Source organism: Bactrocera oleae, chromosome 5 (genome assembly GCF_042242935.1).
Source record: "Bactrocera oleae isolate idBacOlea1 chromosome 5, idBacOlea1, whole genome shotgun sequence".
Classification (NCBI taxonomy): domain Eukaryota; kingdom Metazoa; phylum Arthropoda; class Insecta; order Diptera; family Tephritidae; genus Bactrocera; species Bactrocera oleae.
The window spans coordinates 30,881,038-30,897,742 of record NC_091539.1 but is presented as its reverse complement, the minus strand read 5'-3'; the positions used below and the strand labels follow the sequence as shown (position 1 = coordinate 30,897,742).

Here is a 16,705-nt window from a genome sequence, read left to right as displayed (position 1 = left end):
CATACACAGAAAGTTTTTCAGCGGCAACTCGTTGGTTGTATTTAAGAAGAGCTACCGCGAACGGAGAAAGACACCTATATGTATACAAGTGTTCATAATATGACAAGTATGCATTATAAATTATTTTGTGAAAGATTTAAGAAATTTTAAGAAAGAATTCCGACTTATAGTCAACAAAGAACTGTTTCCAAGCAGAATCCCCCTTGACCAATAGGTATTTTACCAGTGTGTTACATCCTGAAGTCAAACAAACGTTTATTTAAAGCGTTATTCATATGAAATTACACAAATTTAATTTTAATCTTTTGATAGAACACGCTACTGAGCGTATGCTTATAGGCCTACGAAGGGAGAAACTTTATCTTACTTTACTCTGTTTATCCAGTCAAGGACTGTCAACTCGGCAGAAATCTGGCACTACGACAACAACAACAATCTGATTTAAATATTGTCAAACATAAGCATTCATATACCACCTTATGTTCTAATAAAGTGCTTTGAAAAATATTGCTTCGAATTGGCAATTGTTTTTTTTTTTAATTCCGATTAAAAACAAACAAACATAATAATAATAGCTTTCGAAAGTTGCTGTATTTCGTTTATTTGCTTGTGACATCTGGATTACAGAGGCTTAATCGCAATCGATATCATGTAATAAAATTTTTACAAATTTCAACATAACTCCGAGTACATTATAAATGTTATATCGAAATAAATGAGATATCAGTGAAACATATTAATATAATATATTACTTTTTAAACAAGAGTAAATTATTTAATACGCATGTTTTAATCTGGCAAACAAGAGTAAATTATTTAATACGCATGTTTTAATCTGGCAATATTACTTCAAAACTCGCCATTTTGTTTTGTCTTTTCACCACTTGGGTGCACAGAAAATTTCAAGAAGGCGAAGACCAAGTCTGCTTTAATTTTCAGATTGGATTAAAATTTAGACCAAATTTTGAAGATAGCGAATGTTCTTTATTAATAATATATAGTGATATGTATTTACATACGATTTGTAATTGATTTGAATGGAAAGGTATGACTTGTACTTTCGCAGTTTTGTAATTAAAAGAACAACATCGAGAGCGAATGAATGTCTTCGTATCAAGTGTGGTAGAATAGGCGTTAATGTATTTTTCAACTGTTGGAGACAGGGTAGGCGACGGTGTTGGAGCTAAGATATATAAAAAAACGTATTTTTAATCTACTAAGTCCGGAGCAATAATACAAATAATAAGAAAAATAGAGATATAGTGTATATAGATAAATTAATAAGTTACATAAAAACTAAATTGGGGTGCCGAAGCGATAAGAAAACGCAAGTGGTGAATGACGAATGTGTGGGCAAATGTGTAGGTTTGTATGTGGAGCAGGGCGATGGAGATATGGATTAAGGTATATTTTATCTTTGTATGCTGAATCTATTATTTTTATTTAAATAAATCGGATTTTGTTGCCGTATATATTTTCCTTAAAATATATAAGTTCATTTTAATGCGGCTTAATTCAACGAAAGACTATGTTATTTTTCTGAAATGTCCTCTTCATGTTATCATACAACTTTTCGTTCGTATTGTAAGTAAGTAAGATGCAATGTAAAAAAGCAACGGCGCCGACGTTGACGCACCCATCAAACGAAAAGAAAAATATTGCACAGGTATTAAAAAATTGTAAATATGTCCACAGACTCTTTCGAAACTGCGATTAGTGAAATTACCAAATAATATAATTCTGGGCCTTAATATTATATTATTATAATTTAACCCGATGTAGCTGTAAGTTGTTAAAGCTTTAATATGCTAACTCGTGTGTATATATATTATGGATATGATTATGTGTGATTACAGTTTATATTTCTTAATCATTTAGGATCGAGAAGGTGGAGTGAAATCAACATTACAAGAAAACGTAAGCACCTTCCCTGAGAATAATAACATGAACAACGATGCCACCTGCACGTCCTGGAAGTCTTAAGGATCCGGAAATTGCCGATCTTTTCTATAAACATGATCCAGAAAAAATATTCGAGGACTTGCGTGAAATTGGTCATGGCTCGTTTGGCGCTGTTTATTATGCGCGATGCAACCTTACCAAAGAAATCGTGGCCATTAAAAAGATGTCCTTTTTGGGAAAACAAAGCCTTGAAAAATGGCAGGATATTCTTAAAGAAATCAGGTGGAATATGCTTTCAAAATTTTTATATGACATCACAAATTAATTATTATGTTTTTAATTTTTAGATTTCTTCGTCAACTGAATCATCCGAACACCATTGAATACAAGGGCTGCTATTTACGTGAATCAACAGCTTGGCTGGTAATGGAATATTGTGTTGGTTCGGCTTCAGATATTATTGAAGTACATAAGAAGCCTTTACACGAGAACGAAATCGCTGCAATATGTGATGGCGTATTGAACGGCTTGAGTTACTTACACAGTTTAGGGCGCATACATAGAGACATAAAAGCCGGCAATATTCTCCTCACAGATAATGGTATTGTGAAATTAGCGGATTTCGGTAGCGCTGCTATTAAGTGTCCAGCTAATAGTTTTGTGGGCACCCCATATTGGATGGCCCCGGAAGTGATTCTAGCTATGGATGAGGGCCAGTATGATGGTAAAGTCGATGTATGGTCCTTGGGTATTACTTGCATTGAATTGGCTGAACGAAAACCACCATATTTTAACATGAATGCAATGTCTGCCCTTTATCACATTGCTCAAAATGATTCTCCAAATTTATCCGTAAGGCAAACGATAGATATTTATTCATATTTGAATTTGTTTTGATTACCTAAAATATATTTGCAGAAAAATGAATGGTCAGATACGTTTTGCAATTTTGTTGAGTTGTGTCTTAAAAAAATGCCCGTGGAACGACCATCGTCAACGAAACTGCTAAAACATGAATTTTTGACACAGCCACGTTCAGATATTGTGCTACTTGAATTGATAGCACGTACAAAAGCTGCTGTGCGCGAATTAGATAATTTAAATTATCGTAAAATGAAAAAAATACTAATGGTTGATACCTGCGAGACTGAGAGCGCCATCGGCGATACAGACGATACACAAGACGAACATGCTGGCGGTGATAGCAGCAAGAGTAATAGTATTACTTCAGAACACTCCATACATTCGGTGGGTGTGTCGGCGGCCAGTAGTCAAGTAGTACAGCAATCCCAAATTTACCATAAGTGCAAAAGTACGTAATTAATTTCTTGCATTTCTATTACAGAGCTCTTCGTCGAATTCTATTCCCACCACTCAAAATCATATATTGACGCAACAGCAGCATATTGCTGTGAATTATCAACAACAGGCAGCTGCTGCGGCAGCGGCGGCGGCTGCAAGTGGAGTTGTTGTACGAAATTCATCACGTCAAAGGAATCTGCCGCCACTACCTAATATTATGCACACAATGAACAATAATGTTACGCCAACAAATTCAACTTCTGTTGTACCAGCGCCTATGATGCCTGTATCATCCGCCAGTCATTCAGCAGGAGGAGGCTCTCCTGCTGCTACAGCGAATATGGGAACAGGCATGTTATCTCAAGCTACCGGTGTTTGTGTGGGCAGTGCGGGCGGTGCTGGCGATCGTATGCCTCGCTATTTGTCATCACCTGCCGCCGCAGCTGCAGTATATGCTGCATCGTCACAGCAAGCCATCTCTAATGCCGTCAATGAGCATGGACCTAACAATTTTGCCACTATTCGGACTACAAGTATTGTAACAAAGCAACAGAAAGAACACATGCAGGTAAATAATTTGTCAGAAAGTTTGTTTTGATTATGTATCTCTCACCATTCAATCATGCATGCATTTTTAAATCTTTACTAAAGCCCTTTTCGTAGTATCTCTAAATAATATTATTCCAATTATATTATTTCATTATCCATGTGATATCCAGCATTAATATCTGAACAACAGTCAACAGAGTTATTTAAAAATCGGTAAAAGTTCTTAAGGTGTTAAATTTTAGTTTTTTCAACAACATAAATAATATAAAACTTATGTTTATCTATAAGCATAGGTATTGATTTCTGTTTTTTTGTTATATCAACCGTGTTTGCACCATCATTTTTTTACTGACTTAACTATTATGAGATTTAATTCTTATTTTTGATGTGTTATTTTAAGAAAAGCAATAATATAATTCGAATACCATCATTTCAGATGCCATGCCCATACACTACCTTTAATCCAAAGTCATAAAATTTTAATAAATTTAAAAGTATTCAGTTTTGTTTGCTGAGTGCTTTGGTAGCGAAAAACAATGCCTTCATTAAAATTTTTTTCTTCTGCTGTTATCTTTCTGTTTCTGTTTAAATATTACTTTATTTAAAATTAACATTTATGGTAAAGAAAACATTATTTGAAGTTTTGCATAATAATGAAGTCCTAACATTTTATGTGGCAAAGTCACAAAACTTGTTTAATTAACCGTCTCATTGCTTCATTTTAATATGTGAAAAAATATAGCATACTGAAATTAATACGACATTATTTTTAATAGGAATCATACTCCTATGCCCTGTGTCCATCCACATGCGCTAAAAGTGGCCAATGTACAATTTCATAAATGAGTTGAAAATTTGCACAAAAGACGAAATTTGAAATCACAAGATGGCCGAATTAGAACCCAGAACAAAACGGTCGAATTTTAAGTTAAACTCTTCCCATCTATTTTGAGATATGAACCACAATCAGTATTATTATTTATTCGACTTCATACGGAGTTCTCAACTACGTATTAACAGGTGCTGATGTTTCTAAGCTATCAAATTAAAGTCAAAAAACGTACCTTAAATCACCTTGCAGTTTTCACAATTTGCTTGATACTAAAACGCTTAGAGAGGTTGTGAGCTTTACTTTTGCTTCATGCTTGTTATTTAAAAATACTTCTTGTCTTGGAGTATTATAAGTATCTTAACCTCCCTCCATCTAATGCATTTCATTAGTAATGTCGTTACCTGAATTCATTTCTTTATTAAGTGTGCTTTATTTATGTGCCTGGCACACATGGTTGCAAATAATACATTAAAAAAATAATTGAATTAAAATATGAATTAAAAAATGTTAAATCCACATATCGGATTAAATAAAAGAAAAATTTTGAATCCCACAAAAAAAAAATTAATCCGAAAAACCGATTTAATAATTTATTTTTACTTTTTAATTTCAACTACCGGATAATAAAAAAAAATTTCAATCTGAAGCATATAATTATGAATTAAAAAAAGAATTTGATTTGGAATTCATATTTTTCAAGTTCATTCAAATCAAAAAATAATATTTTCCATTTTAAATTCCAAACATCTTGGATTAAAAAATGAAAACGAAATTTTTCAATTAGAAAATTGATCACCCTGCTCTGGCACATATATAAAATATAAGGTGGGGAAAATAACTCGACTTAAAAATGTATTTAATGTAATTGTCGCCAGGTGTTAAACACCTTCATAGATACAAAAATGCAATTTTAAAACTTTTTTTAGTTAATGAGTACAGTAGCCAGAAATTGCATTGTACATGGCAACCGGTACCTGATCATAGGCAACTGAGTAGCCGGACATCAGTTAATGCATTTTTCATTTACTCACCAAAATTGATATCCAATAAACTTAAGCAGATTATGCAGTTAATGCATAGAAATATGGTAATTTTACGACAAATATGGGAATATATATAAATTTATTAAATTTAAGGGTTTTAAGTTTCAATGAACGTCATTCTCTTCTTTTTTTCATTTTACGAATTCTTGTAGAAAATTGAGTAATGCTGCAAATTACTTTGAACAGTGCTTCTAAAAATTGAAGAATCATGTATGTTGTCTGCTATTTCAAATATACCGAGATCAATAGCCATATGCAATTCTAATATAGCGACCATGGTGAATAGGGATCCCTTACATAATAGGGGTGTAAGAATAACTAGACTAGAATTAAAAGTTTGACATTAAGGGCAAGGCGTCTCTTTACTAGATAGTATTCGAAGTTCGACCATATTTTCTGAACTCCATATTCATGATAAACTTTTATGTAGAGCGAAATTTCGCTCGAGCCAATGGTTGAATTTTATTTCATAATCCCTATTAAATATTCCCTTCATTATGTCCATTGAATTGTAGTTTTTACTAGTAGTAATAGTATCAAAATAATTATTGCGTGTTAGTAAAGTACTTACAGCATTGCTGTATAAAAAATACGCATTCCAAAATTGTCATTAGAATGAATATGTAGAGATTCCAACTAAGCATACTGAATTGAAACGTAATCATTATTCATCAGCGAAAACTATAAATTTGTGACTTACATACATTTGTATAGTTACTTGGTTCTAAACGCATATTTCCTGTCGACGTGAACTTCTTAGTTAAAGGTATTTTATGTTAGCTATAAAATTCTTTTTGATTTTTTATGTTGGGATAATTGAAACAATCAGTTCAATATGTTTAGTCTGGCATTGTATTAATCGAATAATTTCCATTAGATTTGAACTAGCAGTGCAATAATTATTATTTAATTGTTGAGCAGGAGGAAATGCATGAGCAAATGTCTGGCTATAAACGAATGCGTCGCGAGCATCAAGCTGCGTTACTGAAGCTCGAAGAGAAGTGTAAATTGGAAATGGAGGCTCACAAAGGAGCATTAGACAAGGAATATGATAATCTCTTATACAACTTCACACGGGAACTGGAGCGTTTAGAGGTTCGATTTTGATCTGTAATTTCTTTATCGTTAAAATTCTGCCTCACAATTGTTTTTCTTTTTTTAGGCGAAGCATCAGCAAGACTTAGAACGTCGTCAAAAGCAAACATCCGCAGCGGAAAAGAAACTATTCAAGGAGATTTCTTTGAAACAGGAAAGTGATCGCAAAGCCTTTGATTTAAATCGCAAAAAGGAATATAAAGCTAATAAAGAACGATGGAAACGTGAATTATCGATGGATGAATCTACACCGAAACGGCAACGTGACCTGACGTTGCAATCACAGAAAGATAACTTGAAGCAAGCAGAAGCGCAAGAGGAACAACGTTTGTTAAGAGTACAAAAACAGTATATCGATTTGGAGATGCGGAAGTTCAAGAGAAGACGCCTAATATCTCTTCACGAGCTCGAAGATCAGTTATTGCGTGATGTGAGTCCTTACAACTGCTCATATCTCTCATCTTCGTACGGTAATGAAAACTTTCATATTTCTAGGAATTAAGCAAAAAGCAACATCAATTAGAGCAAGCGCATGCTATTCTGCTGAAACATCATGAAAAAACGCAGGAACTAGAATATCGTCAACAAAAAAGTGTACATCAGCTTCGCGAGGAGCAGGTAAGGAAATGTAGCCAGACTGGTCGTTATAAATTTATTCATTCCATACCACCACGAATTTTATTAAAATGGATACATAATTTCATAAGATTACCTAGAAGTACAATGCAGTCATTATGGAGCTCACTCCAGTTCATATTATGAATAATCAAACTGCAAAACAAACAATCCTTGAGATGACAGTAGAAGTGCATGGTAGAAGAAAGGTGATTTCTTCCCAAAAAATGAAGCCTATTGGTGAACAAATCCCACTGGTTCTTCTCAAAGAAATTTGCCTTTGGTAGCAAAGTTGAATGGAATGACTCCACTTAGGCAACTCGAAAAGGTATAGGTGAAAAAATTATCATCGCTAAGTTTTCCATGCCTGTGGGCAGTTTTTCGAGCATCTTTCAAGCAGAGGTCTTTGCAATAAGTCAGTGTAAAGATGTAAATCTCCAGCGCAATAAGCGTATTGGCATACTAAGCGATCGGCATGCAGCACCTTAAATGATCTTGTCTAACAAAACTAAATCGTTATTGGTTCAGGAGTGCGTGGAACGACGTAATAATCTGTCACCGGGACCACCTTATCTGGATGTCAAGACATAAAGACGTAGCCACATGTCTCAGTGTATACCTGAATAATTATCTATCTCTCTAGAAGAAGTGAAGGCAAAACTAAATCCATTAAAAAATAAGCGTAAAAATGTATGTTTAATTAGTCCTCATTGGCATGCAACTCTTAACATATTTGCAAGCACTAAGAAGTCTCTATGATACTATCCAATATATTCAAATACAAAATTTCGGTGCTTGACTTAGCATCGTAAGAAGAAAATTAATTGGACGGCACCTAGCCGTACATGCATTATAAATTGGTTAATAAAGGCTTAATAAAGTAAACTTATATATATATATGTAATATGATTAATGATTGTATTGTTTCATAATTTTTGTACTCTTGCAACATGTTGCTACAGAGTATAATAGTTTTGTTCACCTAACAGTTATTTGTATCACCTAAAAATAATCGAGTTAGATATAGGGTTATATATATATATATAAATGATCAGGATGAAGAGACGAGTTGATAACTTGAGTTAAAATTGAGATATCTGTAATGAAACTTGGTACAAGTGTTCCTTAGCAAAAAAGTGAGGACAGATTCGTAGATAGGCGTAACCGGACCACTACCACGCCATTAATCGAATACCTATGAATTGCCATAACTAAGCCGCAAATTAAGATACAAACCCGAAATTTCGTACAACGAATCGCAAAAATGACGCGCACCTGTGGTTTGAAAATTTTTTTAAAGTGGGTTTAATGTATATATTTCCTAAACTATTCAAGCTATATTACCCACATTTTCACAGGACAAATTATTTCGACACCTCTTGTGAGGTTTCAACATGAAAATAGGTGAAATCGGATGGTAACCACGTCCACTCCCCATATAACGGTTTTGTTAAAAACTTCTAAAACTGCAAAAAACAGAAAACGAAATGAGTCAGAGATATGTAATTTTTGCATCCGAGGTGACACAAGAGGACTATAAAGGAGGAGGTGTCAAAATTGGAAAATGAGCACCGCCGTCATTATGAAATCGCATATCTATCTCCAAACGTACTCCACCAATTTCAACCAAATTTGGTACATAAGATTATTTCGCCTCGATTCCATATAACAGAACTGCAATTCCATCTGATTTTTTCACTTTCCAGTATACAAATCAAGCACTAATTAATATATCGGGATACAAATTTGCACGAATATTTCCTTGTGCGATTTGCCACAATTGAAGAGATCAAGTCAGAATCGAAGAAAGAGCTGATGACCATACCGAAAAGCGCATTTCAAAAGTGCTTCGAAGATTGGAAAAAGCGTTAGCACAAATGTACTATATCCGAGGGGGCTTACTTTAAAGGGGACAAAATAGATACTGATGAATAAATAAGTACTTTTCACCACAAATTCAACATTCACCTTTTCCTTTGACCACACATTTAATTTCTATGCCCCCAATGATTTTAGTATAATTTTCGCTGACGGGAAGTAAAATATAGTATACAACTGAATGAGTCTATGATACCAAGTTTGGTTGAAATTCTTTCACCAGTTCGTCGAACAATGAAGTTGAACCCTTTCGCTAAATTTTTTAATATTGCCAAAACTGAAGGTATTTTGCCGGCTTTGACCCTCGCAAGTTGCAAGAGTATTAAATGTTCGGTTAAACCCGAACTTAGACCTTCCTTACTTGTTTTAATATAAAGTTTTGCCAACACCTGAAGGTATTCAGCCGTCTTTGATCTTTGCAAGTTACAAGAGTATAAATTGTGAAAAACTCGGTTTCGTTTTTATACTCTCGCAACCTGTTGTTGTATCATCTAAAAGTAATCGAGTTTGATATAGGGTTATATATATATATAAATGATCAGGATGAAGAGACGAGTTGAAATCCGGGTGACTGTCTGTACTTGGGTAAAAATTGAGATATCTTTATGAAACTTGGTAGACATGTTTCTTGGTACCGTGAGACGGTTGGTATTGCAGATGGGCGTAATCGGACCACTGCCACGCCCACAAAACGCCATTATTCAAAAACAAATAAATTGCCATAACTAAGCTCCACAACAAGATACAAGACTCTTCTTTGGTATACAGGATCACAATTAGGGAGGGGCATCTGCAGTTAAAATTTGTTTTTTTTTAAAGTACGCGTGGTCCCGCCCCTAATAGGTTTATTGTGCATATCTCCTTAACCGCTAATGCTATAATAACAAAATTCACTGGAAGCAAATGTTTTTAGAACCTCTACCTACAGTGTGAAAATGGGTGAAATCGGGTGGCAACTCCGCCCACTCCCCATATAACGGTATTGTTAAAAACTACTAAAAGCGCGATAAATCAAGCACTAAACACGCCAGAGACATTAAATTTTATCCCTGGGGTGGTATGAGATGACTTTATAGGAACCGCGTTCAAAATTAGACAGTGGGCGTGGCACCGCCCACTTTTAGGTGAAAACCCATATCTTGGGATCTGCTTAACAGATTTCAACCAAATTCGGTACGCCTACTTTCCATATGACACTATTTTAAATTCCATCTGATTCTTTCACTTTTCACTATGGAAATCAGGCAACAATGACTGTATCGGTTGACCTTCTACCGAAAATATCGGTCAATCCACAAACGAGTATACGATTTGACTTTGCGAGAGTATAAAATGTTCGGTTACATCCGAACTTAGCCCTTCCTTACGTGTTTTGATTATATGTTTTTCTGCAGTTTCTGTGGCGATATTATTAATTCTTAATTTTTTCTTTGTTGGAAATACGAATAATCTTTTGCAGATAAATACTCAGCACGATACGGAACTGAAGAATCAAAATGACTATATGGACCGAGTTAAAAAAGAACTTTTGCGGAAACACGCTCTTGAAATCAGACAACATCCTAAAAGTTTAAAGGTTTGTATACGTTTGTGACTTTGTAACTTTGAAAACCACTAAATGTGATATATTTAAAAAATATAAACAAAAATTTGCAATTGTTCAAATTTCTCTTAGTAAAATGCTAAATTTGTGTTTATTTTTTTTTTTTACAAAAATACTGATATATGTACCTCTTCTTAGTAGATGTATAGAGTTTTAAAAAAATTTTATTTAAATAGGGTATACGTTTCTAAAAATATCAAAGTATTTTAGGACAATTAGCACAACCCATTTCTACTCATCCACAATCGATTGTTTAATTTTTATTATTCTGGTCCATAACTTTTTTTTTTAATTTAGCAAAAAGAACTGCAAATCCGCAAACAATTCCGCGAAACTTGCAAAACTCAGACAAAACAATATAAACGGTATAAGGCACAAATTCTCCAGACCACACCAAAAGAGCAACAAAAGGAGGTAATAAAACAATTGAAGGAAGAGAAACATCGAAAATTAACACTTCTAGGCGAACAGGTGAATAAATATAAAATCAACGTACTTTAAATTATATTACATTTGAACTTTTTAAATTTCTAGTACGAACAAAGCATCGCTGACATGTTTCAAAGTCAGAGTTACAAATTGGATGAGACCCAAGTGATTGAGTGCCATCGTACCAACGAGCAGTTGGAATACGAACTTGATGTGCTCACTGCCTATCAAAATAAAAACAAGAAACAAGCTCAAGAGCAACGTGATCGTGAGCGTAAAGAGTTGGAAAATAGAGTAAACGTTCGAAGAGGTTTACTGGAGAGTAAGGTAAAGTGACATGACTGTTATTGTAAATGAGAAAACACAAAATTATTTTATTTGATTTAGATGAATGCGGAGTTACAGCAGTTCAATCAAGAGCGAGCTGAACGTTTGCGTATCAAACAGGAGAAGCATGCCAGAGAACTGGAAGCTTTCGATCAGGAATCGCTTTCGTTAGGTTTCAGGTGAGAATATGAGAATTCTAAAAATCAAATTTAAGAAAAAAACGAATAATAATAATACTAATTCTTTAGGTGGGGTCATTTATAACTAAAATTGTATAAGTTCCTAGCTAAAAAAAGTTTCATATAAAAAAATGCATAACATTTCAGGCCATTTCCATACTACCGTGTCGAATTCTTTTGATATTTATTTTTTTATTGAAAAATTTATTAAATGTTCATGTGAAATAAAAAGAGGTCGATACGTATTATAGGACAGCGAAATTTTTTATAAATTCGTTCTAAGTGACCTAGAAACTTAGAAAGAAGATCATCACCAATAAATTTAACAAACCCGAATTTACTTCACCCTGTAGATCGTCGGGCTGTTCAAAAAAACGTGCTATTTTTATGATACGAATTTGACTTTATTTTTATTCTTCTTAGGTTTAGGGTAAAATACAATATGTATACACATAGTTTTAGTTTACAAATTGTATTTATAATTGAAAATTTGCATAAGTTGTTAAGTATTTATTTATAAGTATTTCTATTTTGTTCTATTTCTCTTATAGTGCTCTATCACTCAGCGAGGTATCGCGCGAAACATACCCCGACGAAGAGGGTAGCTTATCAGGGTCCATGATCAGTTTAGCGCATAGTAATAGCTCTACAAGTTTTCCGGCAGGCTCCCTATAGCATAAAAACTTTAATAAGTATAAAAACGACAATTTTATTACAACTAACATAATTTCAATAACTAAGAAAGGATTTCGTAATTCTAGTGATGATGGTAAAAACCAAGTAAAAGAAGTAATGTAAAAAAGAAACTCAATAAAATATTAAACACTAATAATAATAACGAATACATTGAAGAAGGAAAAAGTGTGAACAATGAACGAAGCAAAAATAATAATAAAATGCAAAAAACAAAATTAAATATATGGCACTGATTGCAGCAAGCAAAATATAAACAGCAATAATGCATATTAGCAGTTGACGCCGGTTCATATGTTTACAATTAAGTTATTAAATTACCTAAAATTTAATTGCAATCTAGAAACACAGCAAAGCATATATTCAAGATATGAAACGTGGTAATTAAATATACCATTAAAGAAAACATAGGCATTAGTGGAAAGTTTCTTAAGCTGTAAGGCTTTGAATAAGATAATCAAAAAAGGCGTAACAAACTAGGACGCTATTTTTTTTTATAATGCAGTATAATAGCGCTATAAAGAAATACCATAAAAAATACTTACACTGTCGTAAGTCCATATGCCCACACGAATGTTTGCTTACATATAAACGATTTTATATGCATTTAAAGCTGGTGTGAAAATTGCATTTCCTTCTAAATGTTTGCAAGATATGAAATTTGGGTAATGTGAGCTGGAGAGATGTATGCAATTGCATTGTATTATAGGGCTATCTTTCATATAGACTGATATAGTCGAGCTTTGGTACTCATATATAGATTTAGAATTCGGTCATCATATACATTCAGTTGTATATGCCAATATTCCTTGTGTCCAGTATTCATTGTAACGATTTCTTTGCACGCAATAGCATGGGCAATTCTTGATATTTTTCTTGCTGTGATATTACATATCAAAGAGTGCAACATCTTGATTTATATTGATGATATATGTATGTGTATATACAATCAGAAACAAAATGGGATGGAATTATATTTTTTTTTTCATACATTAGCCTGTCTGTCTGTTAGTTGAGTCTAGTCCCCATCGTTAGATATCTTAATCTTTAGAAATTTTGTTTAGATACATTGATATGTGTAGCACTTTGAGTGAAGCATACGGAAAACTCAATTCCAGTTATCATAGCTCGGAAGAGAAATTTGGTATTTTTAATTATTATATGGAAATTTTGTGAAATAGCATTTCCATACATTCATCTATTGAACTTAAAACCAACGCAAGAGTGTGAGCTAAGGATTCAACTTTAGAATGATTTGGTAATATTACTTTTATGAAAACCAAGGGGAGATAGTACGAGTATAATGTAAATAAAAGCTAGTTGTGTTTGTTATTTATGCTCAACGGTTGTACGCGCTCATTTGCAAAAGTTTAAAATTTTTAGTTTCTAAATGCTTCGTTGTTTTATTTTAATTTAAGAATTAATCAATTCTAACGATTAATGCAAAGAGTTTAGTCAAGTCTTCAGCAATGGTCAATTATATTCGGAACCGGTTGGAATTCCCGAGTTTGTGCCACTGACTCACTCAGTATCGCCAAATTGTGTAGGCCTCTCATTGGGAACTTCTGCTGCCAAAATATATGGTTGAGTTAACATTCCATTAAAGTCAATTTGAACTGTGGCACAACTCATACTGCTGTAAGATCTGTAAATTCCTTTTAGTCATTGGATAATGCTGAAATGTCAAAGCAAGTTTTTGGGATTCGTGAGTTTTTCAATATTGAAACATATAATTATTCCTGGATGTACGCAAACACTTTCTAATTTTGAAACGAAACTAATTTTTTCATTAGAATAAATTTTAATTTTTAAATTTGAAAGAACTTATATGATTAGAATGCGGTCGAGTATCGCCACTGAACCAATAGTAGATATGTACTAGAGTTTGTAATACTTCATATTCGCCATTAACTGCATATTTTGATTGTATTGGTTTGTGATTGCGATTTCGCTTTGTTATTTGAGCCGTTCATATTGTATCAAAAGTTATAAATAAGAATTGCATGGAAAAAGTAAATATACAATATATCAAGAAATTCGAGAATTAATAATAAAATGGAAAGGCAAATTAGAATATTTAAAATAAAATTAATTTTTTGAAAATTAACAATTAGCCAAAATGTTGTGTTAATATAATATTACGTAATTTTAGTAAACAAATTGATATTGTAAATTTGTTCATATTTTTTATATATATATATATATATTTTTGTTTTTATCAATTTTGTTGTTGAATTGTGAGGCGAAGAAGAGAAGGTTTGTTGCTGCAGCATTTATCCTAGCCACCGATTAATGAAGTGCTTCGTACGCCATTCGTTCAGTTTTGTTCAGAGTTTAAAAGATTTATATTCGCGCATTCAACTATATAAAGAATATAAAACAAAATGAACAGCATTAAGAAAACTTATACTTGTATAATAAAGCTGCCGAAAACACATATGCAAAGCTTAAGTACATATAATTTGAGTATGGTGTGAAACGCCCGCTAAAACATAATCAGTGTACAGTACTTTATTACAAATATTTTAAAAATTATTGTATTATGTTCATCGAGGAAAGGATCACGACATTGTAAATACGATTTGACTGGCCATTGAGCCAATCATTGAAGTATTACAATACCATTCTTTCGCCTAATCCTACGTAATTAAAATTTCAGACGATTACTAGCACTGGAAAATAAAATACTACGGTTTAATGTGATTGTTGTTGTTCCTTTCCTCTGCTTCAGTAAATATTTATTTTAAATAATATAAGACCTACAAAATGTAATTAAACATGCAAATGCAATTTCCATATATGAAAGTGTGTAAAATAGTTTCCACGCCAGCAAAAATCAACCAATTATAATTATTAAAACAACATAAACAAAGCAAATCTAAAACACACTTTTAGTAGTTTAGTTTTCTAGTAACATAAAATTTGTAATAATACAATAAAAATAAATTCATATACATACCTACATATATATTATATATATATATATATATATATACAAGTATATATATATATTTAAAAACAACAACAACAAAAGTTAGAAATGTATTAAGGAACCATAAGAAAAACTTTATGTTAAAAATATTGAAATTCAAATTTATTTTATTTTTATGCTAGATATAATAAAATCGAAGATAACAAATTAATAAGTCTATAAAAATAAAGACGTCTGAAAATCAAATATATTTTGTAAGTTCTTTTTGTACTTGTAGTAGGTAATAAAATTGTAGCATTTGAAACTATAGAAGATCACAGCCTGCCCACAAGTATCCCAGATCCAAGTACTTCACTTCAAATCAACCCAACTCTTTTTGGTATGACGAACTACAACTAATATCAGTCGAATTTTCATTGACATTGTTAACCTAAATAAAAGATAATTAAGTAGCTGAAATTCTTTTAACGAAAAAATTATAATATTTCGATTAAGTTCTTGTTCACCAAATAGAACAATGGCATTAATACTGAAATGTCCATACAAGTGGTGTATAACCTCAGGCACTAAATATGTACTCCAGTGACTTTGTATGGTCAGTGGCTACTCACTAGCACAAGCTCAAAATACCTAGGACTTATAAATGATAAGAGACGTACATGGAGAGAAGATATGGAAATTAAGAGAAAAAAGCTCAGGTTAAGGTTTTCGCAGCTGTACTGACTCCTAAAGTCAAGATCCCATCTCAGTCTTAAGAACAAACTACTTATATATAAAACAATACTCAGACCGATTCAAATTTTAAAGTTATTTAAGCCTTCCAAAAATAAGTACTTCGCACTATATGTTAGAAATGATAGAGGCTTAACAATGCCCACTGTAAAAGAAACTTTCGATGAATTTAGTAGTCGTTACCTTTCTCGATTGGAGAGCCTTGATAACGTACTCAGTAAATTTAGTTGTTGTATTTTTAATAATAAGACAGATTCTAAATAAAGCTGAATGTTATACAAAAAAAAAAAAACTACAAGAATAAATATTAGAATGAACATTATTTTAGATTTATATAACAATGGCGCAAATGTTGGACCAAAAACTGATGTACTGCGCAAGTAAGCCATAGTTTTATTGACAATTAAATTGCCTTTAAATAATGTTTGTTGCAGATTCATAAGTGATGCCGAAGCTATAATACCTTTCACAGGTGCATTTCTTTTAGTAACTACTATATGTATGACTACATTTAAAAACGTAACTTGCCAACGGTTTGCATCCAAGGGAAAGCATTTTGCCAGTTCTTTCTAGCCAGGTTCTTTGCTATAAACA

General features: G+C 32.7%; 1 protein-coding gene and 1 long non-coding RNA gene across 8 annotated transcripts; one reads left to right on the top strand and one right to left on the bottom strand.

Moving 5' to 3' along the window:
- Positions 1–862: 862 nt before the first annotated feature.
- Positions 863–4,961, bottom strand: LOC138857576 (uncharacterized). The gene is made up of 2 exons (XR_011396699.1): positions 4,818–4,961; positions 863–1,183 (listed from the first exon to the last, which is right to left on the bottom strand). It is a non-coding gene; the product is annotated as an uncharacterized lncRNA (long non-coding RNA).
- Tao (Serine/threonine-protein kinase Tao) lies at positions 893–15,625 on the top strand. 7 transcript variants are annotated; one of them, XM_070110523.1, is made up of 14 exons: positions 1,177–1,404; positions 1,879–2,184; positions 2,250–2,754; positions 2,821–3,180; positions 3,248–3,772; positions 6,550–6,723; positions 6,791–7,153; positions 7,219–7,341; positions 10,676–10,792; positions 11,117–11,290; positions 11,354–11,575; positions 11,636–11,754; positions 12,306–12,446; positions 12,516–15,625. In XM_070110523.1, the coding sequence occupies exons 2-13, from the start codon at positions 1,955–1,957 to the stop codon at positions 12,427–12,429; spliced, it is 3,036 nt and encodes a 1,011-aa protein (XP_069966624.1). In that variant the 5' UTR covers positions 1,177–1,404; positions 1,879–1,954; the 3' UTR covers positions 12,430–12,446; positions 12,516–15,625. The 7 variants fall into 7 exon arrangements, with proteins under 7 accessions (XP_014088982.1, XP_014088984.1, XP_069966624.1 ...); XM_014233507.3 differs by lacking the exon at positions 1,177–1,404 and adding an exon at positions 893–1,045 and having other exon boundaries at positions 12,306–15,625; XM_014233509.3 differs by lacking the exon at positions 1,177–1,404 and adding an exon at positions 1,024–1,164 and having other exon boundaries at positions 12,306–15,625.
- The last annotated feature ends 1,080 nt before the right edge of the window (positions 15,626–16,705 follow it).

What these genes read in the sequence shown, in the direction of transcription:
- Tao (XM_014233507.3), top strand. Translation starts at nt 1,955, where the DNA reads ATGCCACCTGCACGTCCTGGAAGTCTTAAGGATCCGGAAATTGCCGAT. An exon ending in CGGCGGCCAGTAGTCAAGTA is followed by an intron (nt 3,181 to 3,247) that starts GTACAGCAATCC and finishes TTTCTATTACAG; the next exon opens with AGCTCTTCGTCGAATTCTAT. An exon ending in TCGCTTTCGTTAGGTTTCAG is followed by an intron (nt 11,755 to 12,305) that starts GTGAGAATATGA and finishes TTTCTCTTATAG; the next exon opens with TGCTCTATCACTCAGCGAGG.